The 12,613-nt window shown below is 43.2% G+C and overlaps 1 protein-coding gene across 7 annotated transcripts in view; it reads left to right on the forward strand.

Annotated features, from left to right (window-relative positions):
* Window positions 1-12,613, forward strand: part of nav2a (neuron navigator 2a) — a 209,517-nt gene that overhangs the window by 175,635 nt on the left and 21,269 nt on the right. For 6 of the 7 annotated variants that reach the window (XM_039603162.1, XM_039603226.1, XM_039603266.1 and 3 more), the window contains 4 exons: window positions 7,648-7,777; window positions 9,277-9,595; window positions 9,790-10,513; window positions 11,908-12,127. In XM_039603162.1, coding sequence (XP_039459096.1) covers window positions 7,648-7,777; window positions 9,277-9,595; window positions 9,790-10,513; window positions 11,908-12,127 — 1,393 coding nt within the window. Of the gene's footprint in view, window positions 1-5,466; window positions 5,981-7,647; window positions 7,778-9,276; window positions 9,596-9,789; window positions 10,514-11,907; window positions 12,128-12,613 lie in introns of those variants that run through there. The other variant, XM_039603382.1, reaches the window with a different exon arrangement.

A 12,613-nucleotide genomic window follows, 5' to 3' on the forward strand; every position in this document is an offset into this window, starting at 1 on the left:
AGAACTTAGCAGTTAAGTATATTTGTCTTGAAAGTGTGGGAGGAAGCTGGAGTAACTGGAGAGAACACATGAGAATTCTCTGGGCTTGAGCATGTTCCCTGTTGGCCTGCTGAGCACAGCTGTGAGGCAACCACTGCTGCTTCTTCCAAAGTCTTGTTTAATTCAATATTTAAATTAGTATGATGCGTTTTCAAATGACTTTATCTGCAACCCTATCATGCGAAAACAAGTGTGCGTATCATGGACTTTGATACTCAAGAAATCTCTGATGATTTTATTTGTCAGAAAATTGGTGCCTATGTTTATTGAAAGCACATTTGCTGGTTTCCAGTTTGTGTCACTGCGCTTCAGTCCCACCTGCATGAGAGCTGAAGTTGTTTAGAACATGCCCCGAGCCCCAATATCTTATCTCTCCTGTCTAGACTTGAGTAGGTTCCCTGTTGGCCTGAGGTGGGGGAAGAAAGAGCTTCGACTTATACCTCATAAGCTCTTTTCCTCAGCTACCAACAGCTGGCATGCCATGTGTCTCACGCTTTACCTGTCTATCTCTGTCTGTCCTCTGTAACCCCACCTCCACCTGCTCTCACGGGCTTAGCTAAGTGAATGTGTGTGGAAGGTTTCCAAGCTCTGACTAAAATAATTGCTAGATCAGTTTTTACCTTTCCTTTATGACCCATGTTCCCTGAAACCACGAGTATATGTTAACAGACATACATGGGCACAGCTGCATCTGGTCATACTCTATACTTTCCTTGCTTGGTCCTGCTTGTTGGCGTCATCAGCCTGTCACTGCTGAATACAGCTGCTGTTTATCAAGACTTAACTAACAGTAACCCATTAGTTTTTGTGTGTTTGTGTGTATGTTAGACCTTGGCTCCAGTCTAGATTATCAGAAGGCCTTGGGTAATGATGGCAAACGGGTGCAGGTTGCAGCAGTGATAGATTATCAGGATTAAGGAGAAAATGCTGCATGATTTTTTTTTTGTGCCATTATGTAAAATGTTGTGTTTGGAATTAAGTTAAAATGCGTTTTTTGTGAAAACAGTCTGCTTTGAGAGCTGAATTTGAGCTGCAAAGCTTATATAAAGGTTCCAAGGAATTCCACCAATTCCACCGTTATTAGAGCTTTTTCATCTTAAGGATATAATTTAAACTCCTTCTCATTCTTTGTTTCTGTTGATCGTCCAAGATTTTCTTGCATAGCTTAACCCTGTAATGCCAGGTGTTACAGGGTTAAGCTATCATGTTTGTTACCTCTGCAACAGTTTTATTTGTTTAAGATTGAACAAAAAACCCAGATGTAGCAGAAATGATTCAAATAAAAACTCATATATGCAAATTAATATTTAATTTCTCAACACACAAAACACTTCAGGTTTTCTTTTTGGTTTTCAATTTTCTCCTTCAGGCCTTACAGGGTTAACATCTTTGACCCATTGGTGGTGCTAAAGTGCTCCAAGTGCCGAACATGAACCTTGGAGAAAAGAATCAGGAATGTCCCCAGTGAGATTTTTTTACTGTATGGTTCTAGACTGTAATTAAACAGAAGAATGAAAAGGTATCTGTAACTGCACACATTCACCCCGTGAGTTAAAAAGCCTCTCCTTTGTCTGCTCTATCCTGATCTTCTACAAACGCTCCCTCATAGCACACAATAAGCAGCCAAATATTTTTCTCTCCAAATGTCCAGACTCTCACAAAGCCTTCGACTCCCCCTCGATTGCTAAATGCTATAACTGCCTCCCAGCTACAGCCATGCTAAAAGCTGTGCTCTGCTATATCCCAAGGGCGCAGGGGCTGCTCAAACCATGCAGGCCAGGCATTGCGGGGCTTCTGGGAGCCGTCTGAATTTTAAGCTGTTCGATGCAAGATGTGAGGTCAACTGTGTTTCCAAGTTAATGATACTCCCACACACATGCTGCAGCTGGCATAAGATGCTCTTCCGCCCACATGAAAAAAAAACAAAAAACCTCTATTTTAGTCAGTTCAGTTGCATGTTCGTTTTTTTTCCCTAAAAGTAAGACCTCTTCTTGACAGTTATTGTAGCTCACATCCTTAATTTTTAGTTTGTGTTAGGGGGTGAAATTGATAAATGTTGAGGGTCAATCGATGGGGAAGAGCAACATAATATGAGAAGAAAGAAACCCACAGAGACGGAGTCTTAAGAGAATTGATGTTTTTGTTGCTATGGATACTGCATCAGCAGAACACCAAACACCTACCCGCTGGGCACACTTACAAACACTAAAGAGGGCGGGGCTGCTACTCAGGTAAATTTAAGTGTTCTCTTTTTGTCAAACATTGCAGCTCTAACAGCCACAATCGTTCTTTCCCCATCCTTCCACCCACTTTTTTAAATTACTAATGACCCATAGAGGGCAAAACAAAAACCTTTATATGGGATAAAAGTTGCTGCCACAGGCAGCTGAACAAGCTACAAGTCCAGTCGTGGTTTTTTTTAAGGAAAACAAAGAAGCCAGAGATGGTCCCTTGTCTCTGGTCCAATATGGAATCTGACCCAGACCAGGAGGTGATAATAGATGGGGAATGCAGATCAAAGGAGCATTAACGAGTGGTTTGTGGAATCACCAACACAGAGTAAGTTTTAACTCTCCATACCTTCCCTCAGTCATATATTTTCCATGTTAGCTTGAATTCAGATGGGGAATAAGGGAGTGGGGTTCATGCAGGTTGCAGCTTTAAAGTATTAAGCTGATTATCCACGTTTCACCATGTGAGCTCAGGAAAAGCTCTTGGGACAGGTCTGCGGACCTGAAACAGACAGCATATTTTGTCCCATGATTCCCAAATGTTATCCTTGATTTATCCCAGTTGTATACTTAAATAATAGATATACAGCTGATACATGTTAAATAGGAATGCGGTTTTTTTGGTTTTTGGTTTTTTTTACATCAGCAGTTGTATTTATTGCACAGTTTTGCACTGCGTGACTAATCGTTAGCTTAGATGGAAACCCAACCAAGAGCATCTGTTGAAAAACTAGAAAAGTGGGAGAAAAACACAAATGGCTCAAGAGTAAGAGAGAAGCCTCTTGAAAATGTTTTATTTCCTTAAAGTGGGTTATCATCTGTCATCTGGGGACACTTTCAAAGATATCAAACCAGATGAGTATTAAAGAAAGGGACAGCTTAGGAAAAATCTGTTTTTATGTTGTAGCCGTCTTTTCTTTTCTTTTTCTTTTTCTTTTCTTTTCTTTTCTTTTTCTTTTTCTTTTTCTTTTCTTTTCTTTATTTGTCCCAGCGATCCCGGGAGCCTGTTTCCTTAACCACTGGTCTACAGGCAGGAGTCACAGCTCTGTGCTTCATTCTAGCATTGAGGTGACAGTAGGTTAGTTTTGAGTGCGGTGTGTGTTTATGAAGCGTGCCTGCAGACATGAGGAATTCCAAGTTTGTCACAGTAGTCTTTTAAATTTAGGATTTTTTTTTTGTCGCCTGTGCAGATGCAGCATGGTGGAGTCGTGTGCGTGAGTTCAGTGATGCGTGTCACGTGTGTGAAAAGTTTGTTGAGTTTTTACCGCGGATCCGGGTCAGTCTGTCGAATCTAAAGGAGTCTGTGTTTACACATCAAATAGAAAGAGAGAGAGGGGGCAGTCAAAGAGAAGCTAAGTGAAAGAGCGGCAGCCAGAGGGATCTACATGCTTTGATAAATTCTCAGAGTATAGATAGCAAATGTTTTCCCAGGACAGAAGACAATAGGACTAGACACCAAAGAGAGAGACGGAGAGAAAAATGGAGAGAGCGAGAGAGAGAGACATTCCTCAGTGTGCTGTCCAGTCCAGTCCAGTCCTGTCTTGCAGGGACAGCTGTGTCATTTTCGTACCACAGGGCTCCTGGGCTCCAGCCCAGAATGTGCCGTTCTCCACCGCCTTCATCTTCACACTGTTCGCACTCAGTCCTCCTATCATTTGTTTTGTTTATTTGTTTTAAGCTTTAAGTGTATTCAAATTTATGGTCTTTTTTCAGACTTGCAACTTTTTCTTATACCATAATAATACTTTTTGAAGTACCTCAAACACAGGAAACACTTCCTCCTGGGCTTCAAGGCAATGAGCACCTGCAGGTGTAAATGCTGTTGTGAGGCAGAGAAGCTTAGAGAAATTGGTATCCTTCATGGTGTACCATTTAGTGATAGGAATAAATTGTTTTTCATGGTTATGATGGCACTGATTTGTGTGGAGGTGAAGTGTAGACACTCCTTCTGGCCTGATGCTTCCACAAGACTCACCTGTCAAGTTGCCCATGCTCTTATCTGCGTGCATCAAACCCTGAGGGCTGGAAGTCAGAGAGACCGTCAGTTAAAGCCGCTCCCTCTTCCTCTCCCATCTGTCTGTCTGTATAGTGAGCAGAGCAGCAGTTTGGGGTTATGTGATACAGCTGCAACGTGAGGACCAGTATTCACCCCTCAAACACAGGAAATCCCCTTACTTCTGCTTCACAGCTCTGTTGTGGCCGCACGTCTGTGTGTACATTTCTGCGGCACAGATCCTGTGTGCATGTGCCAGAGTCGGACTGGGCTTTTCAGGAAGGAGGGGAGGGGGTACAGTACAGCAGAACAACCCACCGCAGCCTCAAGGGACACAAACAAGAAAAGTTAAAACAAACACAACCGCTGCCCTTTTCTCAGGGCACTTTCAGACACTTCTATTGGCTGACCCGAGCAGGAGCCCTTTTTTTTCATTCGTCCTCTTGCCTCCCCCTCTCTGCTTTTCTCTTTAAGGAATTTTGGAGGTTTGACCTCTGAACTCTGACCCCTTTGGAAAAGCTAAAGCTTTCTAAAGGGACCTGGTTCGAGACGAGGGTTCTCGCTCTCTCCTGATTTAGGTCACTTTCTTTCTTCAATTCTGTCCTGTTTGACTGGTTTGTAGAGTGACACAGTGTAGCCGCATGTCATCCCGATGAATGACAAACTTGCACACACAGTTTAACTGCAAACTCCACTGCATGTAAGAGTCACTTTTCAATTCATTTCCATAGCCTATCCCGCTTGCTTCTGTTATATTATATTAGAGGAAGAAATCTAAAAATCCCGAAATTTTCTACATGACTTGATCCTGTAAAAGGTTAAGAGGAGAAAATGTATAATTTTGTGATTTGGGTAAACTGGAAGAGTTAGGAGTACATCACATCATACCCTCAGTGTGATGATCTATTAAATGCTGACCTCATTGGCCTGTGTTTGGCACCGGTTCCCCCTGTCTCTGTCTCCTGTGATTGGCTGTAAAGGGCTCAGTGGTTGTTAACTGGCAGGTTGCTTTGCCAGCGGGAGGCTGTGGGCTGAGCCACGCCGCTTGGCCTGATCTCTAATTAGCACTGGCTTGTCAGCTGGTCAGGGTGGATCTGTCTGGGAAATTGCAGTCTTACAAACACACACACACACACACACACACACACACACACACACACAGGCATAAGCCATGGCTGGGAAAGACACTAAAAAGCAGCAGTGGGATGCGGATTGTCCTTTAGTTTTTAGAGACTTTGTCTGTGATCATGCAGCTTTGACTTTTGTTGCCTCTTGATTCTCATCAGGCTGAAGTGGCTTATTTAGGGCTTGGGGTGTGTTTCAGTGTGCACTCTTTAGTGGTGCGGCTGCAGCAGTGAAGTGGTTAAAAGTCCCGGGGGAAGCTCATGTTACCAGCAGTAGGGCAGGCCCTTCTCCCCCCCCCTCCTTACAGGTTTCTCTCTCTGTTAGTCCAGAGAGAGACGAAGAGTCCCCGAGGGGTGAAGCATCAGCGCAACGAGTGACAAAGGAGCTCAATCTAGGAACTTTGCCAGGGCAAGAGAGGGAGCGAGAGACATTGAGGAAGCTCAGAGTGAGAGAGCGACAGACAGAGAGGGAGTGGGACAGATATTTGGCTGCGTGAACTCTCTCAGCGGCATGGAGTCATGAAGCTCTCTGTCCAGCTCGGCATTTTCCCGCAGCGCTCTGCTTCCCACAGCAACCCAGGCACCCTGAGCAGGTAGATACCTATGTGTGTTCTTGTCTTTGTGTGCGCGCACAAACGCATAAAAGAAAGTAGAAAGTTTGTCCTTTTAGCACTGACAGCTATGATTTGTTGAGAGTGTTGAGGCCATTGCAGATTACATATGTTATCTTTATTTCCTTTTTGGGTTTTTTTTTCTTGCATTCATGTGTGTGGGAATTTCCCCTGTGGCTGTGTGGATGAGCTGAACCGGTTGCGGTCACTCTCAGTCTCTATGCACCTCACAGCTCGTTTGCTTTACGGATGCTTTCAACTCTGAAAGCCAATGCCTCTACTCACTCTGCTTGTGCCGGTGATCCCAGAAGGAAGTTGTGTTTTCCCCTGTCTCTGTTTCAGGTTGTTAGCAAGGTTGCTCCAAAAGCAGCAGATGTATTTTGTTTAGAGTCTGCCAAGAAACAGCTGATTAGGTTTCGGTGGCAATCTGAGTCTGGGATTTTTGCCATAGAAAATGCTTTGTTTTTGTTTAGTTTTCTCTTTTTTTTAAGGCCATAATTATGTGTTTTCATGCGGACTTCCAAGTTAGCCACTGAGCAGTAATGTTGTATAAAAATCAAGACTGCAAGATGAATGAGGAATTGGAGCAGTTAGAAAATAAACGATGGGATATTTGAGTTTAGGTTTTTGGTGGTCTTTCAAACATGTACCCTTAATGAAACAAAGCTCTTGTGTTGGTGCTTAAGTTCAGACACTATTGTTGAATTGAGGAGTTTTGCTCATTTTGTTAAGGGAAAGCTGCAGAAAAACATTCAAACTCCTCAAAGAAATCCAAATTTAACCTGTATTGTTTCAAATCATATACAGCACAGCCTTCATAGTTTACAAATTCTCTGGTTTTACTTCATTTTAGAAACAGAACATTTTAGGTAATAACAGATTTATCTGACAGACTATTTGGAGATGAAATGTACAATATACTGAGACAAGCATGTGTCTTAGATGAGTCTTAAAAATGCAAGTGACAACTTGACAAGAGTTGTGCGCGTGTGTGTTCTGATCCAGCAAACCCTGCACCGGCCATCACCATTCGCCTCCCCCTGGTCCTTTCAGAGTGATGTTTGCCAACTGGCTGGGTTTCCTGTCCCCCACAGATTCTAAGCAACACACACACACACACACACACACACACACACACACACACACACACACACACACACACACACACACACACACACACACACACACACACACACACATATTTACAAATATCCTGTTCAGATGGGTCTGTTTGAACAGTTCAGACACACACAAGCACACCATGATGTCACCCCTCCATTGCGCCTTTGTTCGTGTGATAGACAACCCCATTCAGCCTGTTTATGTGCGTGTACCCACACTGAATTCAGTTCAGTTTCAATGAATATAAATCACGAGGCAGCTCTGAACATTTATTTCCGTTTAGCAGTGCTCAAAGTTCTGTGCGTCTGTGCCTGAAAAGAAATATGGAAATGGGGGGAAAGGGAACAGAATAATTACTTTTAGGTGTCACATTGATGGTGAGCAGTGTTGTATTCATAGGATAAGAAGCATCACAGCTCAGTCTGGTGTCTCCAAGTTCTGCTGTCTTCCTTTTTGTCTTCACTCTGGAAGAGGCACTATTTAAAATGAGCGTTTCCTCCTGTACTGGTGTGTGTGTGTGTGTCTAGTTGGGACGACAGCAGCTCTGTGAGCAGTGGCATCAGCGACAACATCGACACAGATGACATCAACACCAGCTCCTCCATCTCCTCATACGCCAACACCCCCGCAGCACAGCGCAAGAGCCTCAGTACACAGGTGAGACTACACACTCAAGAATACTGCAGTCTTTTTAAGAGTGTTTAGAGCTTTTTGCATTTGATAAAACCATAGTCTTTATATGAAAATAGAAATAATGAGTCTTTATTGTTTTTGCTGCACACATGTCTACAAGTCTTAACAAACCTGTAATCTATAGCCTAACCTTCTGTCTTGACGCTAGTCATAAATATGAAACCATCTGTATCTGAGGTTGGAAACATTCTGCTGTAGTTGCATGCCTCCTTTGAGTTTAACAACTTTCTGAAGCCTTTGTTTCCATCTGTGGCTCCATATCTTTGCTGCTTTGTGGATTCAAAATGACACCAAGACTTTAATTTTTTTTTAATTTAGAAACTGTCTGATGGCCAATGGACGTACAGGCCTCTCTGTACACTCTATAAAAACATACTCAGTCTCCCACCTGAGTTGAAATGATCTGCCTTCAGAATGAACTTTGCTTTTTTCTTGTGTTCTTTAATCTTCAGGTGCAGTGGAGATGTGCCTGTCCGTTTAGTTTGGCATTAGCGGGGAGTGTATGTAACTCTCTGAGCCAAAATTAACATATTCTATCTTTTAAAATGTGAGCCAGATGAAAATTTGTGAAGGGCCTCATATGGCCTGGATTTTTTATTTTTTATTTTGATTGATTTGAATGAGCATCTGTCTGCTCTACTTCAATTATTTTTCTAACTGTGTCTGTCCCAGCATTCCTCGGCACATCTCTGAACTCTCAAAGCTAAAGCTGGTGTTGACACTAGCTTTAAACCATTAAATAGTGATTTTGAGCCACTAAAGGTTCAGGAAGTTGAGAGATGAAATGAGAATATTAACAACTGACTCACATGTTTATGTCACACACACAGCGTGTTGTGGCTGACGCATGTCTGTTATTGCTTCAGAGGCAGAGGTGAAGGAAAAACAAAGGTGTGCACAAAGAGGTCTTTCTCTTAGTGCAGCAGCCAGATTAATTAAGTGTGTGTCATCTGTTCTTGAGGAATCCTATATTGGCTGGATGTTTTTTAAGGTCTGTGAGCAGAGCTGCGTTTTTGTACTGTTGTCTGGAAAGCTGCAGAATCTACTTTAAAGCTGCTGTCATCTTTCCTTTACTAATTTACATATTAAGGCTGAGCTGTAACAGCAAATTGAAAATGGTAAAGCCTAATCAGTCAGCATGATTTCGATGATCACCTATCAGAGTTTTAAAAGACTTGCATCTTGCTTCAGAAAATTTCAAAAAGAAGTACCTTCCTCAAAAACATGAACTGCTTGACAAAGCAAAGGTAGAAAAGTGTATAAGCTGCATTTTAGCTGTTAGTGCTCGAGATGCTCGAGTCTACTCAAGCCCCGATGTTCTCGGACAGCTGCACAGGTGGTGATGACGGCGTAAATGCTGGTAGCTTTAACCAGCATGATGGCTTTGGTCATAACAGAGTGCTTTTTAGAGCCACATTCTCTACAACTGCAGTAAATCTGACTATCTTTGTATGTCTTCCCAGCCTGTAACGGATGCAGAGAAGCACTCAGCCTCAACACCGGCACACCAGACTTGGTCTGGAGACGAGGTCAAGAGGCCAGACGGACGTTCAGACAGCGGGGTCAGGATGGAAGCGGGTTCCAAATGGAGCCGTCGGAACCCCTCCGACATTTCTGATGAGTCAGACAAGGGTGGCTCAGGAAGAAAGACTCCCTCCGTCTCCCATACTGGCTCCTGGAGGAGAGGCATGAGCACTCAGGTGGGGGTGACGTCACCCCGGACTAAAAGCATCAGTAGCACAGGCTCCACTGGTTCAGTGAGCCACAAGACCCACAGTTCAGGTAACATGATCATCCAGCACTGATAATTAAAAAAAAAAAAAGATAATTAAAGTCATGTGTGACAAATAAACTTTTAGACATAAGGACAAATTGTCACATCTTATAGATACAAGTGTCACTGTATTGAAAAAAATGAGATGTCAAGTCAGAGTTTGAAATCCCGTGTTTCTGATGTCTCATTCTGTGTCCTGCAGGTAAGACAGATGATGTTAAGGTGTCAGAAAAAGGACGTCTCTCTCCTCGTTCCAACGGCCTTCATCGCTCACCCTCGGATGCTGGGCGCAGCAGTGGTGATGAGGCCAAAAAACAGACGATCCCCACTAGCCGCACACCGACAACACACACACTCCCAAACACCGTCTCAGAGCCCCACACACAGACGCATGCACTGACCTCACGCACCCCAACCAGCACCTTTGGCTTCAAGAAGCAAGGCCATGGGATGGTAACAATGGTTACCGCCAGTGGTGCCACCATCACCAGCGGCTCGGCTACACTGGGGAAGATGCCTAAATCTGGGGCACGCTCATTGTCCGGAGGGTTGAAGGCTGGCGGGCAGGATGGAGGCACAGTGTTAGGACACCATGATGACGGTTTCCTCCCGATGAGCGCCCGCTCCACACTGCAGTACCGTAGCCTGCCGAGACCCAGCCGCTCCGGAGCAGCCGCCCGCAATGGAAACCGCTCCTCCACCAGCAGCATTGAAGCCGCTGTGCTTTCTGTCACGTCTCACGGGAAAAACTCAATCAGCATAGCCAAGGCCAACGGCTCAGCAAGCCTGCTGGCCAATCAGACAGATCGGGAAAAAGGTGTCTCTGAGATTGACAACCTCAGGAGTGGGGTCGCGATGCAGAGCGGAGGAGCAGCAACTGTTCCTCTGACAGGAAGACAGCAGGTTTCTTCACCTACTTTACGCAGGTGAACACACACACAAACGCACACACTTAGAAACCATCGTTTGTATGCTGAGTAATCCTGCAGACACACTGACAGCTAAGTGATGAGCCACCCTCTGTGGGGGCCCTCTTGTATGGGCTTGACTTTACCCGCATGCAGTACACACACACACACACTTACACTGAAGACCATTTTAAAGGCAGTAATCATGAACTCACAGTAAATGATAAGTAGTGGTGAGTAAGGAACACATGTGTAGACTTGTTACAGTCTTTGAGAGGTTAAATCAGGCCATTGTGAATCAGACCTTGAGCTCGGCTGATCAGCTGCCAAGCCTCAGCCTTGGTGGTGTGGGGTGTAGGGTGTGGCACCGGGTAATGGAAGCTGAGTCTTACCTCAGCTCTCTGCCCTCATTAATGTGAGGGAGTGATAACTCTTCAAAGAGACTGTGCTGCTATTATCGCCTACCACGGCTCCAGTCACCGCTGCCTGCCATTTAAATCTAACCAGAGATTAGCGTAGAAAGAGGAGAGAGTTGTGTGTGTGCTGGCCTTGTCTCGGATTCGAAGACTGACTCTATACTGGCTACGGTTTTGCTACTGTCCTCTTTGTTACAGAGTTGAAATGAATACAGTTGAAATTTTGGCAAAAAAAAGCACTTTTAAATCACTTTGCTGCTCCATTTAACACTTTAATCCTGCCACAGCTCCAAACTAGGCTGTCCAGGTAATCTAATTTTAGTTTTATATTTCAGCTTTCAGTGATTATAAAACTAAGGTATTGATGAAAGAAAAAAACAACAACAACAAAAAAAAAGGTTGTTCTGTCACATTTTAGACCTTTTATCTTCTATTATAAATACGGTGCTCTGAAGTACAACACAGCTTTTTGTCCTTACCTGTAAGATCAAACTGACTTCTTTTCTAGCTTTGGCAGCTTTAGTTCAGTGTATTGATTTATTCATATGTTTATTAAGGTTTGTTTTTTTTAATTCAGTGAATGCCTGATGCTTCCAGAGTAAATTTCAGAGTAATAACATGAAATAGAATGACGGTACTCTCTAAACATTTTACTCCTTTTTCTATTTTCTATTAATATTAATATGCTACTTTTTTTTAATTGGTTCTGCTAGAAGTTTCTTCCTGCTAAAAGGAAGTTTTTCCTTCCCACTCTCACCAAGTACTTGCTCATAGGGGCTTTTATAATTGTTAGTTTTTTCTGTATTATTGTAGGGTCTTTATCTCACAATATAAAGCACCTTTGGGTGATTATGGTTTGGTGCCGTATACAGAAATCGAGATTGAATTATTTATGCAATGATAATTGTGAATTTGTTGATTACAAATACAAGATTGCACAATTCCTGCTCTACTACAAGCACTTTAGGTGTTCTGCCTCTTCCACATTTACCACAGATTATTTGGTGGAAAGCCCAGTAAACAGGCACCAGTGACCACAGCTGAAAGCATGAAGAACTCTACTGTTATCTCCAACCCCCATGCTACCATGAACCACGTGGCTACAGTGCTGGAGTCTCCCGATGGAGGACTAAGTTGCTTGGACAACGAAACCAGCAGTCACCTGTTTGGAGGCCGGGCACTTGGATCGGGGACAGGCACACTGGGCAGCGAGCAGGTGAGCAGGACGTAAATAATGGAGACACTGGATTAGAATATCAGTGAAATAAAAAATATTACATCTATCAAGAAGATTCTTAAGGTTGTATTCTTTATTCTCTACAGAAAGAACTTCATTTATACACTATAGGTGCTATCAGTCCAAAGGTTAACTTTTAAAATCGCTGGACTAGACTGGATATTAGTTGATTTTAGTAGATGTCAATTTTAGATCTGTCAAGGGAACAGCCACTTATTCATTAGCTGTACTTTTACATGTAGCTGTACAGTTCTCCAACTGTTCACCACTTGTTAGTTACCATAAAAAGAGCCAAAGTATGTACTTGGTTTGTTTTGTGGTTTAAAGGCAACTATACAAAAATAAGAAACATGTTTGCAGTATGACAAGGTATTAATTAATGAATTCATGGAGTACAAAGGATGAATTTAAAGAGTTTGTTAGGCCTTTTGAGAAGTACCATCTGGTTTTGAAGGCAGTTCCAAA

The sequence above is a fragment of the Oreochromis aureus genome, linkage group 1, assembly GCF_013358895.1.
Source record: "Oreochromis aureus strain Israel breed Guangdong linkage group 1, ZZ_aureus, whole genome shotgun sequence".
In the NCBI taxonomy this organism is placed as follows: Eukaryota; Metazoa; Chordata; class Actinopteri; order Cichliformes; family Cichlidae; genus Oreochromis; species Oreochromis aureus.